Source organism: Apteryx mantelli, chromosome 18 (assembly GCF_036417845.1).
Source record: "Apteryx mantelli isolate bAptMan1 chromosome 18, bAptMan1.hap1, whole genome shotgun sequence".
Classification (NCBI taxonomy): domain Eukaryota; kingdom Metazoa; phylum Chordata; class Aves; order Apterygiformes; family Apterygidae; genus Apteryx; species Apteryx mantelli.
In genome coordinates this window covers 6,148,745-6,175,499 of record NC_089995.1, presented here as the reverse complement: position 1 = coordinate 6,175,499, position 26,755 = coordinate 6,148,745, and the positions used below count along the sequence as shown (strand labels likewise).

Below are 26,755 nucleotides of genomic sequence, written 5' to 3'. Positions count from 1 at the left end.
AAAATAAGACGGACTGCAAGTATCTCTCCGTAACTCACTATCACCTGCCAAACTAGGCACATTGCATTTTTGGCACAGCATCCACCAGAGAGGCTGGAACTTGATTGGTTTCAGCCTACACTAGAGCTTCATATCACATTCAGGACTTGCACTGGTATTTCAACAGCATCAAATTCAGGAGGAAAAAAAAGCTATGATCAATTGCTTGACAGTTAGGAGAATGTCCCCATCTATAGGTCTGCTGGGACTGACCTCCTTCAGTGGAGCTCTGGCCCTTCCTAAGGAGGGTTATTTCAGGCTACCCAACCAAAATTTTTAATTACAAGAAGAGTCCTATTTAGTTCCCGAAGAGTCCTGCTCTGGCCTGACAGCTTGCTAATTAAAGACAAACTGACAGAACTGGAAATTAAAAAAATAAATAAATAAACCAGGTCTGAAAAGTTCTAAAGTCACAGAAAGAGTCCGAGCTTCTAAGTAGGTTAAAACATACTCTCCAAGGGAGCTGCGCATGCCGTCTAACTTAGGGTTGCTAAGTTAGGAACCTGGTCTCTCTAGAGTCAACAGCCTCTCCAGGGCGCTAATGCAGGCACCTCAGTTTGGATCGTACCCAATGACAATACACGAGACTCAAATCTAACTTTGGTATCCAAGACAGACACAGAAAGTACTCTATCCACGTCCTTACGTGAGTGAAACGGCCGTCCTTTACTACAGGCTCATTTCTCCTCTCCCCCCTCCAAGGGCATGAGGGCTGCCATGGTTTTCCAGGGGATTTCTTTATCCCAAGCCACTGTGTAGACTGCAGATTTCCTGCAGCAATGAAACCTCTGCACAGGAGAGTTGCTATATTCCTTCACACGTCCAGGACCTCATATTTTCACTCAGGAACATTTTCTTCATAAAATTTTGCTTTTATTAGACTAGACCTTTTTTTTTTTTTTTTTTTTTTTTTTTTTACCTAGAAGGTGTTTCAGATGAGGATAATTTGAAAGACTTTGTTTGCCTATGTCAAGCCATCTTGTTTCACTCTATGTTCAAGCCTTACATTTCAGCTGGAACCGAGCTCATATCAGCACTTGGTCTCCAACTTTGGCTACTCTGAATCAGACCAGAATGGAAAGAATCTGAAGGTACCAGAATCCCTCCACCCACTCAAAATGTGTATTTTTCCTGGCAGAGGTAGGTGTAACACAACTAAGGCAAAACACGAGCACTGTGCAGCTAACCACTGCTCTATTGCAGAAACCGTAGGCTGCCAACCCAGTTAAAACGAGACGCGCAGGACTGGTGAAAGCAATGAGAACTGTGCGCAAGAGCGGCTTTCAGTTTAATTCCTGCTTTACTCTTCCCTTTGCAGATGTGAGACCATGAGTCCTTATGAGGGGAAAAAAAAAGAAGGGGTTTTTTTACTAGTAGGATCTCTCTCGTCAGCCCCATGTAAAGGCACACAAAGAGACTTTTGGAAGTTTCCCATAGCAATTCAAAGTTTGGTACTCTTACACTCAAGACAGGGGAAAATCACTCTTCCTTGGACAAACTCACAGATGCTGCAGTAACGTTGTAAAATGTATGTTGAGCATGAGAAACACGAGAGCCAGTTTCCAATATGAATAACGTTTAAAGCCAGTCCACTTCATGCCATCTAGGGAATCTGGAGGCCAAATTCAGCAATAAGCAGTTGCAAATGGCACAGACCTCAGTGGAAAACGCATCTGCTTGCTAGCAACTGCACATGGGCTCTTGTTCTCCAAATTAAAGGGAGCGCCGGGTGCTTGATTGCATTTTGGCTCTTGATTACAAAGGCATCAGCAGACAGAATTAAACAGAATTTGCTTCCTGGCCTATTTAGCATCCTTTTGGTGACAGGTTAGATGGTAAGCAAGGCTTAGGACATTTTTAACAGTTGTGCCAAAATCTGGGGGGGGGGGGGGGGGTGTTGTTTGTTTGTTTTTTTAAACCAAGACATTTGCAACCGGTGATAAGGTTTCCCAAGACCTGGCCAGGCTCCAGAGGAAAAAACAAGCAGTGAAAGTGTATGTAAAAGCAGCTCTGCACTAGGTTATAAGGCACCGCCTGAACCGGCTGCCATAGCAACTGCTCTTAAAGAAAGAATTAGAGCGTTCTTCACGGAAGCAGGAAAACTCACAACCAACAGGCATAAGGATGGGATGCAAAGCAAAATAAGGGAGCATAAATATAAGCAAGTGGAAAAAATGCAAAGAAAGGAACCAGAACCAAGGCCACTTAAGCAGGTGTATGTGCTCTTATGTTGTGGAGATGCCTATAAATACACTAAGATACCTAACTCCAACTTAATTACCAAGCATTTTAGATACAGTTGATCCTGCCTTGAGGCAGGAGGTGGATTACATGACCTCTTGAGGCCCTTTCAACCTCTATTTTCCATGATTCTAGGAGGAAGAAATCTATACCAGCTGAGCAGAGCTGGCCTGAATCCAGAAGGACAGGAATTTAAATCTGGAGAAAAGAAAAAATAATAAAATAAAATAAAAAGATTTAATCCACTTTTAAAGTTCTCCTTGACCAGAACAGGCAGAAAGTAGAGCCAGCTGCCACGATAAGCCACAGCCAAGTTCTTCCAGCCCAGGATCTGCATTCAAGCACAGTGCTTTCCAGAGCATCGAGGTAAAGCAGGCGTGCAAAGTTCAGCCCTGCCAAGAGGGCTCCACCTCCAAAAAGAAATACCACCAATATTAGTTTGCGAAGAGGAGCTGCGCGTTTGCCTGCAGGACTGTGCTGATCCTGCACACCGCGCAAACGCAACGATGCTGCGTGACGCGGGGGAACGTAGCACGGTGAGCTCTTACGGGTGATCAGGCTACCGTATTACGTATTCGGGTAGAACTGGATTAGATATCACAACATGGCACTGCAGCGAGGCAAAGCCTGGATATCGGAGATCACAGCCAGCGCAGGAGGATATAGCTCAGACTTCATCCTAGGTTGCTGCTGCTTATTATGCAGGAGATACCGGAGGTCCCTGGCTGAGCTGTTATTTATGTTCTCTTGTTTCTCTTTATTGGAGTGGGACAAAACATAGTTATCTGAGCGCAGGGAACGGCACACACCTGGAAGGCAGCCAGGCAGGCAAGAAACATCGACTGCAAGAAATCCCCTGTCACAGCCCCCAGCGCGAAGAGGTGGCCGTGCTGCAGTATCAGCTTTCCACGGCACCATCCCGCCAAACAGGCAGCCAAACGCATGCTGCTGTCCCTGTTTGATGTGACCAACATCAGCGGCCGTCACTTCGCTTCAGGGCCTCGGTGTCCCTCACCTCTGCAGCAGGACAATAATCTCCCCCCGGGAAATCACAAGGAAAAACAAGCTAGGAAGCTACTGGCTAGAAAAGCCACCAACATATCAGCAAATATTACCAGGTTCAGATTCGGAGGTTCTGCCTTGGCCATTTGGCAGCCTGTAGATAGCAAAAAATAAGCAACAATCCCAGGCTGCCTTGGCGTCATTAGAAGCAGAGTAGCCAGGACAGAGGACTGAAAGGTTAAACGCGAGGGATTTAGCGCCCTGTTGTACGCGCGAACATCCCCCAAGCACCTCGCTGAACCGAGGTACCATCGCTAACCTGCCTTCAGCTGCCAAAAGCCGCGCCGCTGCCGGCTAAGGCGGCCGCTGTGCCCCGGGCTCTCCCCGCCGTGACTTGGCGGGGCAGGGTTTGCAGAGCAGATGGTGACCTCGCATATCCTACCTGCTGCACCTTGCAGCACGGCGAGAGGAGTTTCAGCCTTCACTCCACAGTGCCTGGATTTCCTTCGGAAAGGGAATATTCCCTACTTACAGCTGCATTAATAAGCGACCACCAACGATACCAATAGTCCAGAGAAACTCCTAGTTTGCACCGAGGGGCGGACACAAACTCCCACGCACGTCTCTCGGGTGAGCAGGGACCTGCAGGACAGCACCCACGCTCCCGCAGGTGCTGCCTATAGCGATGGCAACCTCACATCGGCGTCCCGTTTGACCCGCGCGTTACTTAGACAGCTGTACAGTTAGTGACTACGCAGGGGCTGTACGTGGCCAAGCGCTCCAGGGAATATTGCATACTGGTCGTGCCAATTTTAAACACGTCTCTATGCGGTCCCGCTTGCAGCAACATCCATGAGATGCAGTAACTGCAGCTAAGGGAGACCAAAAGCAATGCACTGCCAGAAAAGTCAACTTTTTAGGATGTTTTCTAAGCTACAGACCTATGTGTAGGGAGCCAAATTTTTATGCACAACCGAGGAGACAAAATTTTTGACTTTCACCTCCAAAACACATTGTAGCCAATATTTTAGAAGTAAATTAAGTGATTTAAACTACTTTCAGTGAGGAACAAAATCGAGGATTACCAACAGACATTGGTCAATCCCCCTTTAATTTAAAACACCTCAAATCTATATAGATCTTCCTTACCAAGAGGCACAAGTAGCTTGAATCCAATGTTTAGGGGTTTATTTTAGAAGACTCTTACGACACGCGTGCGAAATACTTCAGCGGTATCAGAAAGGGTAGAAGTTGGTACACATTTAAACGCCAGAAACTGAAACCCCGTGAAACCAACCTATTTCCATTGCGCAGGCTGCGACCATGCACACTCTGCCCAAACAACCAAGTTCAAAGGGAAAGACACAGCCATGGACCACGCGCGGGCAGCGGGGCCTGCAAGAAATTAAGGGGTTTTAAATCGGGATTAAAAAACTCTAGCTGGGATCCCTATACCACTGTTTCTTTGCAAGGACAGAATACATTTGAGCGTACGTTCTCAGTTCTTGTTTTAGTCAAGAAAAACAATTGTCCAGTGCACCGGGAGGAGGACGAAGACTGCTCGTGTTAAGAGCCTTACTGTGAATTTAGAAACTCAAAAGATGCCAATTTTTGCTCTGTAATTATAGAAAGCATCCATTTCTCAATTCACGTATCTTGAAAGCGCAGCACTCATGCTCAGTGCACAGAACAGCCGGCATCTATAGAACAGACGACCAGGATTCTTCCAGAAAAAACATTTTCACTAAAAAGAGGCTTGACACACTGAAACCAGAGCTTCTAGAAGAGTTAGTGTAACAATTTAAAAGCACATTTGGATGTTAAGGAATTAGGGCATTTTGATATTTTAAAACCAAAACATATATTTCTGATCATATCTTTTAAAGCTTTTTCTTTTTTTAATAGGATTTGAAGCAAAGTTTAAATTGCCTCTAAAATTTCAGGAGGGAAGGTTTTCCCCTAGGAAAAACTGACATTGACTTTTAGCATTAGTTTCCAAAAAGAAAAGTTTACCTTTCAAGCTCTTCTGGAAACAGAAATAATTTTCTTACTTGTTTAAAATTCTAGGAAGTCAAAAAAAAAATTATTTACTTGTTATGACAACAGAGCAAGTTGTATATTCAATATTGCTTGTGTTCCCAGATGCCATCTAGTTATTTGCCATATGTGAGCTACCCACGTTGGTATCAGATGCAGACTGTGTGAAAAAAGCCAAGCTAAATGTGGCCAAATATGTGAATCTGGTTTCGGAATACTATCAACCACCATTAACAAAATTAACAAAATTCATCATTGCCAAGAGCTCCCACTCGCAGCTTCTTGAAGAGAACGGATTTCATTTCCACACCTATGGAGCGTAAAACTCAACACTCATGTTTGTTATTGAACAGAAACCTTTCATTTATGACTTGAGTCATTCCCCAAATACACAGATACACACTCAGACTCCTGGGGACCAAATAGATTTTTTTCAGGGCCCTTCAAAGGCCACAAAACCCAGGAGAAAAAGCTTCTCAGACAGAAAAACACACTTGCTCGCAGAGTTGGACAGCGCACAGGAACTCCATGTAAAAAGCTTCAGAAGACTAATAATGTGGGTGGAAAATTAAGGCACCTCATAAAAGGTTTTTAGTAACAAGGGAACAGATCACATCAACTTGGAAAGGTTAACGAAAGCAATTTATAGACACTAATTAGGGCCTCTTTTAAAGTGCCTTTGCAAAGGACAAGGTTGGTTTTATTCTCAAACGGTGCAAAGAGCACACGCGAGGAGCTGCCTGGGGAAGGCTGCGCACCTTGCTCACGAGGGCTCGCCATGCCTGCTCTTACCGAACGCTTACGGGGAGATTCAAGGGTCACTATGAAGGGGAACACGGGGGGTGTATTTATATGAATAAGTGGTGCAATACTTGCACCTTCCCCAGGCAAACCTCCACAAGGTGAAATCCTGCCTCAGCTCCCCCTGGATGGGATCAGTGAGTGGTGGAAAAGCACTGGCAGGGTTGAAGGAACCAGCACAACCAAAACGTGAGTTTGCCGTTCTGCGAATGGGAGCTGCTTTGCTGGATGCCAAGTCCAACGTGATCAGTGCAAGTGCTCACTATCAAGAAGTTTCAGACGAGCACACTTGAGTTTTTGTTTGCCTCCTGGCTCACACAAGCCATTAGCACTTGCATGCTTAGAAGTCTCCAGGAACGCTCTCTTTCTTAACTTTCTGGCTCTGACAAAGTTTTACTTACAGAATAAAGCACCAGAAGGTGGAAACTGAAGAAGTTAAGAGCCGAGTGCGGCAACGCTTGCTAGGAGTCCCACCTGGGGAAGGCAGAGGAGGCCTCTGGGAACGCTGTTCTCATTTGAGAACTGGAGAAACCGGGGCACTTTCAGCACTGTTGGAAGGTGAATTTGTCCTTAGGGGGCTTTATTTCTCAGTTGGTTTACTGAAAGGAACTCAGCTCGCCCCACAACTAACTTGAACATCTCCAATTTTTGTCATTCAAGTGGAAAAACTCTGTGCAAAGAGGCCGGGGGAGCAAAGTGGAGTTCCAGGCAGCAAATGCCACGCATCTTTACAGGGAGCCATTTTACCCACCTGGGGGACTTCTTTTTCCAATTTGCAGAATGTCAGCTTCTCTCTCGGCTCCTCGGGATTGCTTTTATGGGAGTTCAGCGATGTAGAAAGAGCTGGATCCGACAGCCCTGCCGCTCGCCGGCTCACCTTTCCCAGACGAGGTGCGGCGCTGGGAGCGGCGAGCCAAGCTCCCTCCAGCTGCCCGTCTCCTCCACCTGGGACCTTGAAGGACTGCCTCCAAGGGTCAGAGCCTTCAACGGCCCTTTCGATTTCTTTGCAATTAGCAGAGTAGCTTATAAAGCATTGCAATTCCCCTTTGTGGCCATTAAAACAGCCCAGCGACTGCACGCGACACCGCCGCTCGCTAGAAACTCTTCAGAAGCTGCTGTCGGGACACAGCATCCTCCCCTTCGTAGCCCTGCTCTCATCTTTTCCTTGCTAAACCCCACGACTGCACAGGTATTAACACAGTTTTCCATCTTGCACCACTGTCAAACTTGCCCAAATTAACCAGCTAAGAGGGAAAGGGTTCAGCAAAGCTGCAGCAGAGTCGGCTGCTCAGCACAGCTGGGTCACACCGACCCAGGTGGCCACCTGAACACCACTTGGGAACAAGGTTGGTTTTTGCAGAGGTTTCGGGGTCGGCTCAGCTGCAGAGGAATAGCTCAGGCTCCAAGGAGCATCCTGCCCCTCTCACCTGCTGAATTGTTCCATACAGGCTGCTTTTCCCAAGCATCCACCCGGCTCTTATCACGCAGCCGATACATTTCATGACAAGGACAGAGCTGCCAATCTTCATTTTCCTCCTCTCGTCTCCTGCAGCTGCTTCCCCCAACTTACGCCCCAGCCACCGCGCACGCCCGAGGAGTTGCAACCCCAGACCTCCCAGCGGTCTTCCTCATCCATCCGACTCCTCTACGCCATCGTCCCCCCGCAATCAGGTCGGATCATAACTAGGGGATGAACGCATTCCCGTGGCAAGCGGCGAGCGCAGCCGATGCGTCTGCGGAGCCCGGCCTTCCCGGCTCTTCCCTGAGGGCGAGCGGAGGCGGTCCGGCGTGCGAACTGGCAGCGCTCCGCTCCCACCTCCGAGCCCTTGTCGGCAAACTGTCCTTTGATATTTAGCTAAGCGGCTTTCCGAAGCGAAGGCCTCGGCGAGCGTGCTGCAGCCAAGGGGGATCGCTGCCCTCGGTCCGAGCTTGCCGCCCACCATCCGTTTCTCACAAGCGCTACTGTCGGCTCACATCTGCCAAAAACGTGTTTACAGCACGCTTCCCCAGCCCAGTTCTGTCAGAAAGGATCCGAGCGAGCTTTTAATAGCAGCTTGTTTCTCAAACCTGGGCTATTTTGACAGCTCTGGGGCAGAAGAGGCGAGTGACGAGCAGGCAGGGGCCGGAAGCGACTCGGCAGCACCCTGCCCACGGCAGGGCCGGAGCGCCCCACGCGGGGCTCATCCCCTCGATCGCATCTTGCTCGGGAACTCTGCAAAGTGTCCGGGCACCTGGGAATTTGTCAGAAGTAGATCTGGATTTCAAACTTGGGAAAGAAGTCCGTTTCTCCGAGGCGTTCGTGCCTCGCCTGGCCGCAGCTCGAGGTCTGCCCGCGAGCTCCGCTCCGCGTGCTCCGGTCGGCCTCCGCGGGCCGGGGACGACGCGCGGCCCGTTCAAGCGTGTTCGTGGATCCCACACCTCTGCCACTCGCTGTGGTGACTATGGGCACGGTGCTCACCTCCGCGGCGCAGCCAGCACCCTTCCCCATGCCCGTCTCTGTAACCCTCTCAAACTAAAAAAACCCCCAAACCCTACTATGAAAAGCCCACCACGGCCCTTCTCGCTGCCCCAAACGGCATCATCACGGCGTGAAACACGAGAGAGAAAGCTATGGGAGCTCAGCTCGGCGCCGTCTGCCCCGTCGGCGGCAGGAAGGAAACGCGCAACGTGCACGAGGGCAACAGCGGCTGCAAACCACCAGCACAAGGGCTTCAGCAGCCTCGGGAAAGCACTGCAGTCGGTGGCCGCGACACGGTCCTCGGTTCTCCTTTGAGCCCTCTCCTCTTGACGACACGGAGTCGCTCCTGCAAGGCTCTTCATTGACTAGTTCTTCTCCAAAAACCAAGCCGCTGTGCTAAGAGCGACCGGCCACCTCACCCCGACCCTGCCGGCTGCACCCTCGCAGGCGGGTTCGGAGCACGGTTGCTCGCTGTGGTTTGTGCCTCGCACAGCGGGCGCCGGGCCTGAAGACATCGCCACAGCGGTGCTGGCTGCCTGAAACCGGCAGCTCCACAGCTATTTTTCAGCATCTCCAATTTCCAAGTAAATGCCTTTCGGGCTGATATTTGATTTTGAGAGCTGAGCAAAACAAGTGCTGCTATTTCAATTATACCTGTGAAAGATGCTGGGGCGGGCACAGGCTGCTAAATCAACAAGCCCATGCCCTCAGGCACCCCGGATTATTCTCTAAAGGACAGAGCAGGATTTTGCATTCAGTCGCTCCATCCTACAGGGCTCTACCCACCCCTTCCATCAGAAGGTCATGCCACAGCACAATACATCTTCCTGCCAAAAAGCTAACTCAATATACAACTTTGCTTTCTCTTCCTTAATTTCATTCCGCAGTGCCTACTGCCATCCCCTTTGTTCCACTTCAGGAATGACAATGTCAAAAAAAATACAAAAAAAAGAAGCAAAGAATAGAAATTAAACACCCGCTCAGAGGTAACTTGGAGATAACTAGTGCTAACTGCACCCCCAGGTCTTCAACTTTCCTCACACTAACTTCTCGACTTTTTAATTATTTTTATTTCTCCTCCCTCTTCACTTCCCACATGGAAACAAAAGATGACTCATAAGCTAAAATAAGCACCTGGGACCTCCAAAAGGCCATGCATTTGCTTATTTTGGCCTAGGGCATTTGGCAAGGAATTTTACGGATCTGACATCTTGGTTTGACTCTGACCCTCCTTCCCCTTCTACTGGTCTGATAGCACAGAGGGACCAGAGCAGCACCAGAACCTGGCCACACACTATTTTTAGGACTTAAATTAATTGAGCACAAACCTATCAAGTGTAAATATTTGCAGCATCTGAACAATTCGGCTATGCAGGGGAAGCAACTGTTGCACCGGGGATATGATCCCCTCTTCGGCCCTCCCCCTGCTCTCGCTAGCTAGTTGAGAGACCGCACAGACCACGTCCGTTTTCCCACCGAGCAGTGTAGCACCTTTATCACATCTGGTTTAGCCAACATTGCATCAGGAAGAGGAACTGATAATTCAAACCTAAAACCTGCTACACGGGCTCAGCCAAAGGCAACACGGTTACAGCACCGAAAGAGATCTGCAGCCACAGATTTCCCACGCAAGAGAAGAGACGAGGCTCGAGCTGCAGGCTCACCTCCTGCCCCCCGAACAGCACAGTACCCACACGGGCACGCGGTGCAAGGCTTGCCCGCAGGACCGCTGAAGCTACCACACTAACACCCCCAACCCAACGCACTCCAACTGCATCCACGCACAGTCATCAGGGTGCACAACTGCCACCGCAGGTGCAGTGTTTGCAAACACCTTTGCCACTTGTGCGTCACTCCCAAAATGCTTTTGAAAAGACAGACAGCGAATGAGTTTCCTTCCTTCCAAACTGACCACCCTGCACAGATCCAAGGCCAGCAAGTGCAAAAAGCAAAACCGGGAAGCTGGGCCTCTAACAGAAGAGTTGGCCCCATCGCGTCCCCGTGCCTGAGCACCGAGCAGAGGCACCCACGCTGCATGCAGAGGTGTGCAATGAAATATTCATTATCCGCCCTGGTGTTCTGACATGTCACCTACAGGTGGGCACGGTTTAAACCTAACCCAAAAGCTGCCTTACCCTGAGCCAGGTATCTGTCAGCACAGACACAGGTGACGCGAGTCAATCTGTCATCTCAGCCAGTTCCAACAGATACAATTTCACAGCATGGCTCTAGCTGGCTTCTCTGTTAGGGCTTTCCAAGAAGACTAGAACAGTTAAGGGTGAGAAACACAAGTTCAATAGAGTAAAGAGCTGGAAGCCAACTGTTAAAACTTTAAAGCAAAGAAAATACAAATAAAAGCTCAGTCTCCAGAGCATTATCACAGTTCTGCTCTCCCAGAGTGAGGCCATAAGTGCATGTAAAAACACAGACACAAAGCACAGCTTGGCAAAACGTAGCACAGATGCTTGTAATGCACCACCTCGACGGGAACAGTCCACCACAGGAGCACTCCATTTCCATACGGATGGAAAACGTGCTCTGATGGGAGGTGAGGGCACGTTATGGTGTGTAAGAGGCTTTTGTAGAGACGGACACACAACTCGGGGGAGATTCCCTACAAGCCAAAATGAGATCTTTTCCTTCCACCCAGCTCTCTCTAACCAGAGGCCAAGGAACCTGGCTAAACCCCAGTCCACGCACACCAAGTGCAAGTCGTGTTCGACACCCATCGCTGAAGGGGCACTAATGCGGGAGGACGCAGTGCAACAAGATGGCAACCTGGCCTCTCTGCCCCCATACCAGGCTAGTATATACTGCATCTTGCAAAAGAGATGCTAGAAAGAACAACAGGAACCTTCACTAGCAGAGATGCAACTAAATTGGCCAAGTTTCCTAAGCACCTTCAGTTCTTTGTGCAACACCAAGGGATCGGGTGGACCACACTGATTTTGCTACCTGCCAGAACAACAACCCCAAAGGCTACTCCAGGTCTCCCCTAAGAAATTAGGGATGTTGTTACCTCTCTGGGAGCATTTGTCCTAGTTTCCTGGCAGGGTTAAGACTGCTATCTTGACAGGGACTTTAAGAGTAGTGGTGCATGGGGATTGGGTTAGTGGAAACCAGGCAAGTATGCTGCTAAATCCTAAAACATTTAGGAAGAGGTAAGGCATGTGGATTTCCATCACTTGTAGATATCCTCAGCAATGGGAAAACATGTGGTCACCCAGTGCTTAGAGCAGCAGACTAGGAAAACAGGCAACTCAAGTTCTCTTCCCAGCTCTACTACTGATTTGCTTTACAATCTTGGGAAAGGCAGCTCAGTGCTGCATGCCCCGTTCCAGGAGACCCACAGACCTGAACTGCTCAGCAATGTTCAGAAAAGACTTCTCACAAAAAAAAAAAAGTTAATATGTTGCAACTGTGGTGTTCCTCCTGTACTTCATTCATAAAAATCACAGGGAGAATTCCAGTGGCTGTTGTAGGAACAAAACCCCAATTATCTCATTTGGAAGACTAACAAAGGCCGATTTCAAGGGTCCTTTCCACAGGGCCAAGAAGCCCTCCAGGCCTGCCAGAAGTGCTGCTGGGAGCCCTGGCACCAGAGCTCAACTCGGCTCTTTCCAAGTCATTATCTGAGTCCCAGCTCCCCAGAGCCTGTTGGTTTTCCCCAGCATTTTGCTGAGACTAAAGGGGATTGACTTTTAGACATTTTTTATCCTTCAGTTTCCTAAGCAAAAGCAAAGCATTTTGATCCACTTGGAAATGGTGCAATTAAACCAATTTCCGAACAATCTGAGGTTTTCTCTTCTATGGAAAGCATTAAGCGAAGCAATGATTTTCAGCATTTTCCATGGGAAAAAAACTCATATATCCAAGTAGCTCCAACTCCATCCTCCAAGCAGGGAAACTGCAAGAATTTAGCCTGACATGTAAATCCCTGTGACAGACTTCTAGAATACCATTAAAATAGGCACACCCAGAAGAGGAAGAAATGTTTCACACCTTGTGTAATTGGGAAGCGTGAAAAGGAAAGAGAGAACAAAAGTCTCTCCTTTCCCAGACCTTGGTCATAATTCCTGCCCTGTTATCCCACCATTTGTGTGTCCACTTTTGATGTTAGTCTAGACAGTGCTGGTGTGAGGGCTTTCAGCACCCCAGCCCCATGGCTGTGTTGGAGATGGCAACACTTTAGAGACCAACACCATGTTATGGCTAGTCCAGCCTGTATGGTTGTCAGCACAGATGCCTCTGCACTACCAAACAGCTACACGGACCTCATGAATAGCCAAACAGTAAGGAACTGCCAGATACAAGTACCCTACCTTCCTCTAAGTCATTCCTCAGAGAAGCCTCCAGCAGAGCAACACTGGCTTCAAAAGATACTTTCTTTCTGTTAACAGCACTTCTCTTCTTCTCATGCTTCCGCTTCTTGTGCTGCATCTCTTTCTCATACTGCGCCCACTTCTTCAGCTGCTGAGCCCTCCGTTTCTGGGCTGCCCGCAGCCTCTCCAAGGTGGGCACCTTATCCAGCAGCTGAAGCTCTGTCAGGAGATCCACGTGGGCATCCATCTCTTCAGCTGAGAGAGGGGAGATGAAGGACACTCCAGCTAGAAATGATGCCCTATGGCAGGCCCTCTGGATTGCAGCTGCCTGGCGCTATACCAGCATCTTGGGGCCGAGCTGTGAACGGTCCATTGCAGCGTCTGGTGAGAATATGGTGGAACCCTGCAATGAGAAGCAAAGTGTGAGGGACCAAGTCTTATCCTCCCATGCAGAGGAGCAGCTAAGATCAGCCCACTGGAAAACTCAACAGGCAACACCTACCATCTCAAAAGAAGGCTCATTTGATTGCATTTTAATTGCTTTGTTCTTCTCACTGGCCTTTGTAATTCCACCTCTCACCTGTTCCAAACACCCACTCCTTCAAGTGAAACCCTCTTGATTAAGTCATAGTTTTATCACACAGTTTATTCACAGCTACAGTTCAAGGTAGCTCTCATTTATGGACAGAGAAAGCCCTTGTGAGCTATCAAATAGAGATCTACGTAGTATCTGAGATCATTCCACAGACCACTTAGGAGAGATTCATGTACTGAGACACACATCCTTCCCTTCAGCTGGCCCCTTCCAGCGTAACTATCACCCCCTCCTCTTACAGGGGTCCCCAACACCTAACCAGAGCTGCACCGCACTGATGTACGCTGGGAGTCCCCTCCCTGAAGCATTTCAGTTCAAGCAGCAAAGCCCAGGGCAGAGGAGAAGATCAAGGTACGAGGCACAGCAGTGGCCGAGCCAGGAGATGAACCACAGGCAGTGAACCAGCCCAGCGCCATAGACACCAGGCAAGGCTGCCCCAGCTAAATAAATCATAAGCTGGAGGGCTGTGAGGTTACCCGGCCCATGCCTGAGGCCCACGCAGGGTTGTTACTGCTCACCGGCGAAGCTTCCCAGATGAGCTCTACCTAACGAGAGCATCGTCTGCTCTTGGCTGCTTAGCGCATCAGCCCCTTCTTACCACAACTCGTGCCGAGTGCTTTTGCCACAGAGGCAGAGTGATAGGATGTGGCTCTTACAGAGGCATCAACAACACTTTAACTGCCTCAGCTACTTAAGGATATTGGGGTTTGTGTTCATTTCTCTTTTTCCCCCCAGATTTTCTCTTCACCACAGATTAGCTCATTCTGGTCTGGCTGCACATCGCTGCAAGGACTCCATCAGCGCAGCAACGAGCACAGCTAAATCACTGGACCGGACTCCCGGTGGGACCGCCACATTAAAGCCCATCGAACAGCACTACCCACAGTCAACTGGGAGACTTGCACACAGCCACTTAGTCCTCCATATTTAGGGAACAGACCAACAGAAGAGATGAATCTGAAATAATGTCAATGTTGCCAGTAAATTGAATGAATCTGTTCCAAACACACCACTGTATAGCACATCAAATGGCGAGGTCACTGTGCCTATCAGATTAAGGTAAGTTACAAATAAACACATAAAATAAGAGAGCTCTTATGGTTCAGCCAGTTTGAAAAATAATAAAGTTGATGGGGACAGGAAGCCATGGGGAGCTTAACTATTTGCAGACACCTGAAAAACCCCAGCGTGATAGCTAAAGCAGATGACTGAAGTCACTCCTTCCTCAACTCTCCCACCCCAAAAGAGAAAGTAACGATCTCGTAAGTGAAATGATGCAAAGTGTCTATAGAGAAATAGCAGAAAAACAGAGGTAGCTAGAGATGGGTGAAAGATCTGGTCAGAGATGCCAACCCTTAACCCCACCTAGACAAGCCAGAAAAAGCCTCTTCAGAAAGCAAAGCAGTGAGCAGGGTGGGTGCTTCTGAGGAAGCACCCACGCAAGCAGCAGAGCCCACCACATCCCAGCGAGTTTCGCAAGATTGACACATCCATTCTGTTCCAGCATTGCTGCAGACCTTCCATGGGGCTTTGACCTTACCTATAAATATCTTGGCAGACTGACAGCGAGACATGCTGTTTCCTCTGCAAGATAATTAGTTTGAAAACTGCAAACAAACAAACCAACTCAGCCAAAGCACACAGGTAGGTCCTAGGCAATGCATGCAGTTGCTTTATTCAGTAAAGGGGTTAACAGAAGGCCAAGGGCAGCTTTAGTGGCAACTGCAAACCTTATTTAGAGAGTTTCAGAATAGGCATGAACAAAAAATAAAAAAAACAACAAAATACTGCTTCTGTCCCATGAGAACTTAAGATTTCCAACAAAACATTTCAGTTTCATACAGGGACAAACCCAAATCCTTGCAAAGTTTTTCATAAGACAGACAAGACTTGCCCCAAAATCACCAGCTGCCTAGTAATTCAAATACTTGCCTGAGATGGAAAATATCAATTCAAGATCTTAGTCTGCAACAGGAAAAATAAGACACTAGTGTGCTATGGTTCCTCCATGGCATGAAAGACAGTCCTATACAGCTCTCCTGGGTAGCCGCCCGTCACCCCCTCCCATCTTTGATGAACCAGAATTCATCTTGGACCTGAGAAACCCTGCCAATAGGAGTTGCATAAATACAGCCCTCTTCCAAAAAGCTTTTGTTCTGATACAGACACGTTTTCCAAGCACAGGCATTTTTGCTGGAAAACTCCTTACCAGCTCTAGTGAACTCTGCTCTGTACAATGTGAGTTCTGCCCCTTGCAAACATTCTTTAGAAGGTATCTTTTTTGGCGATCTTTGTTCTAGTAACACACACTGCAGCCCCATTTACAATACCTCAAATGGCTGGAGATAAGGGCAGGAAATGCCTCTCGGCATTCCACGCACAACGCTCCCACCCAGCTCCCTTTCCAGGCACTTTTACCATTGTTTGCTGAAAGATGAACAAATATTTTCCAAAATACACCTGAAGTAGAAACGAGGGCCAAATTCTGCATGCTTACTAAAGCAAATAAACCTTAGTTCAGTGCTTCCCTGTTTACCCAAGAAAAGCAACAAGCTTTCTTCATGGAATTAGGCCTGCACCTTGGAAAGCAACGCGGGACACCATAAATCACAAGGGAAGGGGAAGAAGTGTGATTCGCTCTGCTTGTCCATGTTTTATCCTTCCCGCATACGTCTTGTTCTTCAGCAGCAAAGCCAGGGAGAGACATTGTTCTCCAGCAGCAAAGTCAGGGAGAGATGAGTGGCCTGCAGAGGGGAATGAAATGGAGGAGGGGAGCTCCATGAACACAGACATCTTCTGCTCCCAGATACATCAGGCCATTCTCGACCACCTGAGAACCAGAGTATCCGCAAAACAACCAATAAACAAAGGTCCAAAAGATCAGAGAGGTCTCCCAGAAGGATACAGGTCAACTTCTCCCTCACTTGGGTATAACTCTCCTAGCACACTCCCCAGATCCCAGAGCCTCATGAAGACTTTGGCTCCATCACCCCAGCTGTTTGTTTTCAGATGACCTAGTTTCTTCACTGTACCAAAAAATGGCACATCAACTTGTCATTGTGCAAACTGGTCACCCTAATTATAGCACAGTTACAGGCCCAAGCATTTGTTTACCTGTAGAGCAACACAGAAGTTGGCCGTGTGGGTGTCTGTGGTTTGCAAGGCATCGCATTTTGGTTTCTGTTTTATTTAAAGAAAAGAAAAAAAAAAAGGTGCTGTTCCTCATGTTTGATTCAGTTCAGTTTCCATGAGCTCAGCAGTTCTGTTTTGAGAGGTGCAGAGCACATCCTGTGAGCTGCACGAAAACACAACGGGGACAATAATGGCTCTATTTCAGGGGCCAAAAGGAAGGAGAGACGCTCACTATTGTTTTGCACTCGCGTGATCACCATTTTCACAGTGTTCCAGCAGAAGACGGTCCACTCCAACGGTGTCAAAGATCACTCCCTATAAAGGGCATGCAAATATTGGCAAACACAATCACGGAAAGAAAGAAGTTTGCATTTCCTGTACACTTTACCACACCGTAATACAAGATTTGCCTCACCAAGTTGGAAAGGACCATTTTGGGGCACTGGTTACTCACTTGCATTACAAGAAGAGATCCTGATTCTGTGAAGTGACAATTTACTGAATCACTGGAGGGAACAAGTTGACTAAACTATGCGCCATACCACCAGCTCTGTCTGCTGGTGCCAGGGACTAGCAGAGTCCTCGGTCTCACATAACAAACACTTTTTCCCATTACACAACTTAGAAGCTGGTTCTTACTCTCCTCAAAGAGGAAAAGCAAGTGCATTCATTTTCCTGTTCCAACAAGCACTCAGAGCCTCCCTAGTCCTTCATACAAGGCATTCAGCTTGCAGACACTTTGCTATAACATTGCTGAGGATGGAGCTGGATCCATTATAACAGTCACATTGCCAAGCGATGATGGAAAGCCTCCTCATCTCCCTGTCAGGCAGTGAAGCAACAACCAAGACCCGCAAATCCTCCATCACACCTCCTCAAGGCACTACTTAAAGCACAGCACGAAACCAAAGCAGAACAGACACACTTGCAAGAGTCCTTCATTTAAGTGTCATCAACTGACTTATTTTTTTATTCCACTTAAAAAAAATAAACAAAAACTCTGACAGAGCAACCCTTGAACAGGACACCTTGAAACGAAATTGTAAGACAACTAAAGAATTCTTCCAAGACGTGCATCTTTCAAGCAAAGGTAAAACTGAATGCCTACATATGTGAGTAGCCTCTTCTGAATTCAAGGAGATCATTCTCATTTACTGCATTGCTTGTGGGAAGAGATATTTGCAGGATCGGACCCAGCTGATTAGGTGAAATGTCTGCATTTACAGCATAAAGTCAAGTCACTGGTATAAAGAGTGACAGAAATAGCCCTCTGCTCCCTACCCCAAGTTAGTCTTCTCTCAGCTGGACTTAGAAACCAAACAAGAAAGCCTATAGCAGGGACCTGAGCTCATAAGCAGCTGGCGGAGGAGGTGGCTGCCAGACTTATTTCATTACCATCAATTCATAGACCATGGCAAGGTGAGGAATTTCCAGATTTACCCCTTTTCCTTCGTATCAGGGCCCAGGCCATTCTGTGCTATTTCTACCCCCACAAAATGCTGGTTGATTAGCTGATTACAGCTCTTGTGCCAAACTGATCCTCCAAAAATGAAAACACAGGCTCTTCTTTCAGACCTCACCCTTAGGATCTTCACTGGTCATTGATATGAACTGGCCAAAGATCCAATTCTGCATCAAGGTTAGGCCACTGGCCAGTATCTCACCAAGGTCTGGAGCAAGCTAGCAGAACAGTTTTCATTGCTCACTTCTCGACAAGGGGAAGAGCTCATTGGCAGCGCAACAGCAGTAACACGATGCAGAGACAGCCCAAGAGTAGTGCCAGAAAGCCACCGAGAGTGGGAGGTGACAGATTGAGGGAGAGGCAGTAGCAGCAGAGAAAGAAACATGTAGAAGTTAAATCACCCCTGGGGGAGAACCAGGCAGGGGACTCGCAGAGGGCTGCCTGCGGGAGAAGGGACCATGGTGGCACCACTACAGTAACTAGGCACAAACTATGGTCCGTTCCCGCCCTCCCCGCAGCCCAGGTTTGGCACATGAAAGGTTGTACAATGTCATACCAAGGTGAAGGAGAGGACAAGCAGCAGATCCTAAGCCACCTAACGCTCTCCCCAGAGAAGCAAGCTCTCAGTCATTCCCTAAACCGTGTCACTGCCGAGCACGTAAGTGCTGTCAGGTTTGCCAAGACAGTCACTGCCTTGCCAAGGTCTAGCAGGCTGTTCTCTGCACCAGTCTGCAATGTCTTCAGGAAAATAGGAAATCAAAGGTCTCTGCTGCCCTAATGATGGGAACAGTAAACAGCAATCCCTGCTCTGAAGCAAGAGTTTCCTTATCGGCGCAGGGTGCATCAAGACAAGAGGTCTCTTTAGAAAGACCAGAGCTTGGAGCCAGCACTTCTTTCCTTATTACCGCATTGCTTCCCTAGCCTCCTGCCTCTTGGACAAGCGTTTCATTAGAGCATCTTTAACACAGACAGTGTGTCAGGTTTTACCGCCTAACAGCCTAAACTGTTGCAATCTTACACACCTGTAACAGAGGACCCAGCCATCAGCTCTTCCAAATGACAAAAGAAAGAGGATCAGCTACCAACGAAGACCATGCAGCAGAGTGGACTGCAGACTGGGGAGAGGAACCCAGAGCTTCCCCAGAGGGGAAGGCTGCAATGGTAGGCACTTCAAAATGCAGCGTTTCCTAGACCCATGAAGGGTTTGCTTTGGTTTATTGAAACTGAAATTTATTTCTCTAATATCATGGCTGGACGGGTTGTACTACCACCCTTACCCAGATCTCTGTGCAATGACTGTAGTGTAGCTGGGCACCAACTACTCTCTGCTCTGGGATTTCAGGGCCAACAGCAACGCTGCAGTCAGAAAACTGCATCTGGGGACAGGTACATCTTGCATACAGCTCAAGGCAGCACATTAAACAACAGCTCAACAAACACCTAGCCAGTATTTCAAGATAACAATACAGCCAACCCCTGTTGGGGGGTCAGGAGGATCCATAAACAGGCAAATGGAAGCAGAACAAGGTCACTTGCCTGAGTTCAGGCAGCAAAGGCATTGCAAGAGCTACACCAACCATCGCGGGCTGATTACCTCCCCTCCTGTGCGCCAGCATGAGATAGTGGTGAACGCCTGCTCATCCCGCAGCGCCGCTCTGACAGCTCCAGCTATTGCTTCTGGAAACAAATTCTTCTTGCACCACGCTGCAAAGCCCCAGAGCATCCCCAGTTAACCACACTGAGGAAAGAAAATTAGGAAAATTGTTGCTGCATGATTTAATTTAACTGGCATTTTAGAAGCAAACAGCTCCTTTCCTAACGCAGGGCTTCTACAGCCTTTTAGGTAGCACTTATTCAGCACCACTGAAAGAAAGGTTCCTCATGAAGGTGAAAATGCCAGGACACATTATTTGGAAAGAAAAAAAAAAAAAAAAAAATCACCCAAGACCCCTTAGGGAGCACAACTCCTACACACTGTGCCTTGTTGCAAACAAGTGAGGGTATAGAAGTCTTCTGGGTAAGAGATCTGATCAGAACTTGGGAGTTTCGGGAGAGATTCTTGGCTTTCCCATAGGTTTCTTGTACGCAAAGTAAGTAACTTAATCTGTGCCCCAATTATCTTCTTAAAGCGAAGGTACTGTTTTACCAGCCTGCAACAAAGGAAGTTACATTGCTGCTTGATGCAAAGGTAAATTTGGTGGTGAAGGTGCATCAGTGCAAATCATTTCCCTAGCTTAATGGAAGCCTCAAAGTGTAAAGCTAAATTCTTCCCCAGAGGATCCAAAACATTCTGGTTTGGCCGTTTTATCTCTAGTTCCAGATAATCTCTCCCTGTTTGCTGAGCTCTTTCCCAGCAGTGGAAATGAAATACAAGCAAGAAAAAAAAAAAATTTGAAAACAGCAAGTCAAAAAAATCTCTTTGGAGCTGATGCTGGTAATAGCATCAAAAATTTTAAGTGCCTCATTCTTTTCTCCTCCCAACTGTTTCACTCTTAACAATATTGGCAGCTGCTTGAAGAAAGCCCCTTAGTATTTTCGCTATATATTTCCTGTAAACACTTAACACAGCACAATATACATTCTTTTTCCCATCGATATTTCAACCGGGGCTTACTTTCTTTGCTTCTTTAGAAAAGGCTTTCCGTGCCAAGCAGTCCTCCCCCACGCTAGTGCAGTTGTAAACACACTGCTCTTTCCAGTGGCACCTCGGTGACAACCAAAACAAATCTGGGGGCGCTTTCCAGGCAAATATATGCAGGCCATTAAGCAGGGTCCTGGCACGAGCTGCGGAGCTGCGCCCGTGGGTCCAGCCTGTCCTGAACGCAGCCACCGCCGCGCTCACGGAGGGCTTCGCGCTGTAGCGGGATGCACATCCCAGCGTAGCTCGCGTGCACGATTAGGAGCAAGACAGAGCATTACAACTAGTCCAATTCCCGTCAAATGCTAGCGTTTTTAACGCACAACACTCGCCTCCCTCCATGCGGTTCTCCTCCAAAGCTGCTCTTTAAGCCCAAGTGCCACTGCAAGGCAGCAGGAGTAAGGGGCATTTTAGAAAACCTCAATCTAGAAACTCAGTAGGACGAAAGCTCTTTTTTGCCGGTGTTCAATATATCTCTCTCAAGGCTGCTACTTTTCCACATTAAACTATCCTTGCCTGGACAGTTCTTTTTTTTCTTTTTTTTTTTTTTTAATTCAGGACTTCTATGTATACATTTTTAATGTTCATTAGAAGTTGGAGGGGGGGGGAGGTTTCCCCCTCTCCAGTGAGCTGCAACAGCTCATTTTTATTCACTAGCATCTTATATAGACAGTCAGGTTTCTAAGGAAAGAGAGTTGAGATCCATTCCCACATTCAGAGTAGGCTGTTTCAGCCATGACATTTTATACGAGGATTAGCTCCAAATCAGTATCCAGGTACACCTCAACGAGTGCGTTGGCAGCTGTAGGAACCACTCCTCCAAAAACACAGGGCCAGACACTCGGTATCCTTTCGCTTTTGGGGTATGCAATCTCATTTTGTCTTTTGCTTTCAAGTCAGCAACCAGTGCGAAGCAAACGAGCCGTGCTCTTGGTCACCAGCTTGCCATCCAGAGAAAGGAGAGGGACACTTTGACAAATGTCGAGCTTGAAAGCCTAATCGTGATTCTGAATCAAATTCGAATCAGAAACCAAGTTTGGGGCTAGATTTTAAACTATGCACCAAAACAAGGCATCCCCTTTCAAGGCAAAAGAGAAAACCCTATTTAACAGCCTGTAGAACTGCAGAGACCATGCACTAATTGCACCGCTTCCTTTTTTTCTTATATTAGGACTTCACTTTCAAACTATGAGCAAAATTCTCCCCTCTGACCCCTCTGGCTGTACCCAGTGACAGGCACTTACCCACGACACCTAAACACATGAGCTCAGGGCAGCACTATGAGACTCTAGAGAAGACAATGCTGAAGACAAGGAAATTTTATTCCTTCAAGGGTTCATTACATACCACTCCCTTCTCCCCTTTGCTCTCCCAAAGAAAAGGTGTCTGCTATCAAAATTTATCTCTAGCATCAGACGAGCAGCAGGGTCCCTGCCCTTAAGCAAAATGGAAAGATCAGAACTGGATTTCTGTGCAAACACGAACTGAATATCTGACTTCCCCCCACCCGCTCATGTGCGGGCCCATCTTCTGAGCCAGGCAGTTAAATATTGAATGAAAAGCATGTAGCAGCTCCGATTATGTGGAACAAAAATTAATTGAGGGCATAAGTCTCCAATTCAGCTCTCCATCTATTTTTCCACAGCGCATTATATCTGCGTGCGGGTTGCGGGTTGCAATGCAGACACCTGCAGGGAAAGCAGCCCGCCCCATCTGTGACAGCAATATTACCTCCTTTTATTTGTCTTTCTGGTTAAAGCTTCCGTTTTGGGGGGTTTGGGGGGGGGGGTTGTTTGTTTTTGTTTTTTTTTAAATCAGCACTGCCAACAGGCAGATGCATGCAATGTTCCAAACCTGGATCCCCCTTCCTGACATCTTAAACTACAAATTTGGAGATCTGCAATTTGAAAAACAACAACAAATTTCCCCAAAACAGACTTTAAATAAGACATGAAAAAAACAAAACTAATTTCCAGCAGAATCTCAGAACAGCATTGCAAAAGCCCACACCCTTCCCTTAAGATATAAGCTAACACCCCATTTGTCTGCACACCAGTCTTTCGGACAGAAATCCTTCCATTGTTTAAAGCCATTTGCACACAGTTTGTCCATGGAAAAAATACTGGGAACAGCCCTTCTCTGGCACAGAAACAAGTCAGATAAGTGAATGGTTTTTCCACTTACAGTTTCTAGGGTACCTCAAGCCATGCCAACACTGGGAAATTTCAGCGGCTGAGTTTGTGCAGGCTTCCAGCTATTGGCATGAACGTGTTAGAGCACATCGCTTTCCCGGGGGGAATATCTGTGTCGCAAAGAGGTGGCACTAAATTGAGAGCAGAGGTCCCATTTGCCCCCACATGTCTATGCAAACACCATAGGGTTATGCAGCTCCAAGACATGCTTGGGGCTACCAGCATTGCGTCAGGGAATTACAGTACAGTGGAACTAAGCTCCCCTTTTTTTTTTTTTAAGATTTCCCAGCTCCTTACACCACCAGAAAGGAGTCCTGCCTCGCTCTTCTCCTTTAAGGGCAAAGGTATCGTTCTTCCAACTTGATGGCAACTTCAGCCACAACGGCAGCAGCCAATAAAGTCCCCACAAAGACCTTAAGGTGGAGGAAGGGGCAGTGCCCGTTGCACACCCGCTGCGAGATGATACAGGCACGCATCAACCCGCCGGCGCCCTGCGCAGCACCTCTGGGCTCACCTTCAGGAGCGCATGTTCACGTTGGAGTTTGCTACACCAGCACTGATGCCAGGAGATAATAACTGCTTCAAAGTTAGACCATGGCACAAAATGATTCAACTACCACCTACAAAGGTCCATGGAGAAGAGGCACCTTGGTGAGGCAAGACAGCAGGAGCCAACATCGCAGAGGCCATTAGCACCAGGCACTTTGCCCCAAGCAACAAGACCAGTGTCACCAGGGGACAGAACCACCTCTTGGTTCTGAGCATCCAGATACACAAGCGGTTATACGTGCCAATCAGCGTGCCGCGAGAAGAGAGGGTTAGAGCGACTGGTGAGAAGATGTGCTGTCAATGTGATGTGGAGCTTTTAGTTACTTCTGTGGTTGGCCTGGATACGACTGAAACGATTTGGAAGTGTCTGTTACATCCCTGACAGGAGGAATATTGATTCTGTGGGAGATTTAAGAGAGGCTGCTCTACCCAATCATCTGATTCACTATTTTTAAAGAGCAATTGTATTTAATTACTGAAATGCCTTCAACTTGAATGCTTAAAAACACTGCTGAACATGTCTATAAGCATTTCAATAAACCTCAAAGTTCTTAAACAAAGAACATGAAAAGGGGCCTACTGACCAACCTGAACTTGTCACAGAGCCCATATGTCTGCTCAGAACAGTTTTATCCACCTGCCACTGACGTGCAGAGGTAGGACAGTCAGCAGGGTGTCCTGAGGCTTTGCTGGGAGATTAAAGAGGTGAGACTTTGAGAAAAATGAATTATCCATGCTACAGTACCGGGAGTTTTGCTTCATCAGGCTTCAACGTCTAGATTTGTTGTCTAAGGAGTTGCCCTTATGTCCTGGTGAACTCTTCAATGACTTATTCATTCCAGTGTGAAACCACTCACATGCTGCCCCTCCATTCCCTACCATCCCCTCTACCAACCAGCTTCAGGAGATGAAGAAAGAAGCTCTGAAAAATTCATCTGCTTGTCCACCTACCTTTTCCAGGTCAAGGTCAGCCACCAGCAGATAAGAAGGGGACCCTTCTTATCCTGAGGATGCTGATCAGACAGTAACAGACCTAGAGCACAGATGGTCAGACTTCCCTCCAGTGCGCTGACAAGCAGCATCATATGTTACTAGAGGGTCTGGGCACGGGGTCAGTGCAGTGACGTGGCTGAGCTGACAACATGCTGCAGTGGGTTCGACTGAACTCCTGCTCCTGAGGACGGCAAAGGTTTCAAGAGGCAACCAGTGGAAGAGGCTTTGAGCCACATAGCACCAGGCTGTTTGCAACAGTGGCAGCGAAGATCAGCATCCCTACACGTTGTTACTGCTGGGAAAAGATCTGGACTGTCCTCCCTTGAAACCTGCAGGAATGGTCTCAAGTGCACGTTCTAGAAAGTTTAATCATAATACTTTGAGAGGACAAAGTGCAGATCAGCAGCTGCCTGCTGGACTTTGCTGAGAAAAAGCATCTCCACTGACCTAACAGTTCCACCACAGCCTATCTGCTACCTCTGTCCAAGCACAGCTTCAGAGTAACTTGTCTTCGACGAACACCATCAGACTTGAACAAAACATGGCCTTTTACAGCAAACATCACCAGTTTCAGTCTTAAATCAAACACTCAGAACAGTCTGTCACTGCCTTGCTTGCAAGGCAGATTTTATGTTTCTAAAGTACCTTATTTTTAGGCGCAGCTATCAACCCATACGTCACCATACATGCCCTACTTTCTGTGTTTTCTGCATCTACTCTGGGTCACATTCAGAGATGGGATGTTGGTTTGACTCACTGGTCTGACAATATAGTCGCCCTTATATTCAATTTCATCAAATATCTACAATTTATTAGTTTGAAAATATGGTTTAGGATACTTCATCTTAACTTGATTACCCACACAATACTAGAATTGCTGATACTGCTTTTCCTCCTTTTCTTTCTAGTTCTTGCATTGCCTTTGCCACTTCCATGATCACAAATACTAGGGCTTCCTTGCCACCAGCCAAGGAGAGACAACGTCTCTCTCCTAGTCCACCCATGAGTATGAGGCTTATGTAGCCTTGTGCTCTGCCTTCTCTGCATGCAGCCATGCCAGGATGTGCAAAGAGGTAGACTTGCCCAGGGAAGAGGCTCTTCCCAAAGGTATTGAAATTTAAGGGCCCAAACACCAGCTGAGAGGAACAGTTGTTCTTAAGGGCGAGGGGCATTGGGAGACTCTTTTGGGAGGACTTTCTGGGCACAAGTATCTACCCTGCCATTCTGTAAGCTCCTCAACAGAATACTTTTGCTCTAAGAAGCAGTTTCACTTGGAGGGCAGAAAAATCAGTGCTTTGATAGTGAAAGTCAAATTCTGGTAGCAGGGGCAGCTGAAAGCCAGAAATCTGACTGGGCAGACGGTGGAGATGATCCTTCTGTACCGCTCTCACCAGCAGCTTTGGTGGGCTAAACAAGCCAGCACGCAAAGCCTGTCCAGTACAAAGCCACTCTTAATTTCACACACAACATGAACTCTTACCCAAGACATCAGTAATGAAAAACCAAGCCCCATGCAAATCCCCAAATCTCAGCTTAGCACCATGAAGCACAGAAAATGCTGATGGATATTACTAGACACTTCACAGCTAGTGAAGTGTTATCTTAGGTCATCCTTGGTCTTTCACCTTTACTAGGTATTTGACCTGTGACATGCTAAGCAAGTAACTAAGCAGAATTTGTGCCTGTGTAACACTGCCAACATCCAATATTGCTGTGTGGAGCCGCCACAGAGCAATGCCTGATGCTTGGGGTTTTCCCATACAGGTCACTGGAGGCTGCCATGACTATTCCATAACATCACACATAGCAGATGGGACCAAATTAAGGCAACAGACACAGAAGAGCAAAGCTGTGCATCTCCAACCCTCCCTCCTAGGCTGGTCCCCTCTCTTCTCTTCCAGAAATACTGAACCTGTTACTTCTGCCCCTTCCAGCTCAAGGGCAAAGTGTCAAGATGTAGGGTGCCTAGCAGACCCCCCCCCCCCCCCCCCCACAGAGTGGAGACAAGAGCTAATGAGCAAATTCACATGGGAGGTCTCTTGGCAACACAGGGTGAGAGAAAAGGAGGGGGAAATTGCTGCTTGCTTGTTTGTGTGTATTTAGGGTGGCATTTCCAGCCCTGTAATTGTTGCATAATGAATTTAGCAAGGAGTTCAAGAGCTATGATTCATTCAGGCCAAAAACCATGAGTCAGCCCCCAAAGAATCATGAGATGTTAAAATTATATACATTTAATTTGAGCTTGACAACTATGAAGGAGCAATATAACAGCATAGTGTTTCTGCACAGCTCAA

The 26,755-nt window shown here is 47.6% G+C and overlaps 1 protein-coding gene across 1 annotated transcript in view; it reads right to left on the bottom strand.

Annotated features, from left to right (window-relative positions):
* Positions 1 to 13,168, bottom strand: part of PPP1R16B (protein phosphatase 1 regulatory subunit 16B) — a 45,322-nt gene extending 32,154 nt beyond the window's left edge. Inside the window, exon 1 of the mRNA XM_013947097.2 lies at positions 12,901 to 13,168. Coding sequence (XP_013802551.1) covers positions 12,901 to 13,147 — 247 coding nt within the window. The 5' untranslated portion in view covers positions 13,148 to 13,168. The remainder of the gene's footprint in view (positions 1 to 12,900) is intronic.
* Between the last annotated feature and the right edge of the window lie 13,587 nt (positions 13,169 to 26,755).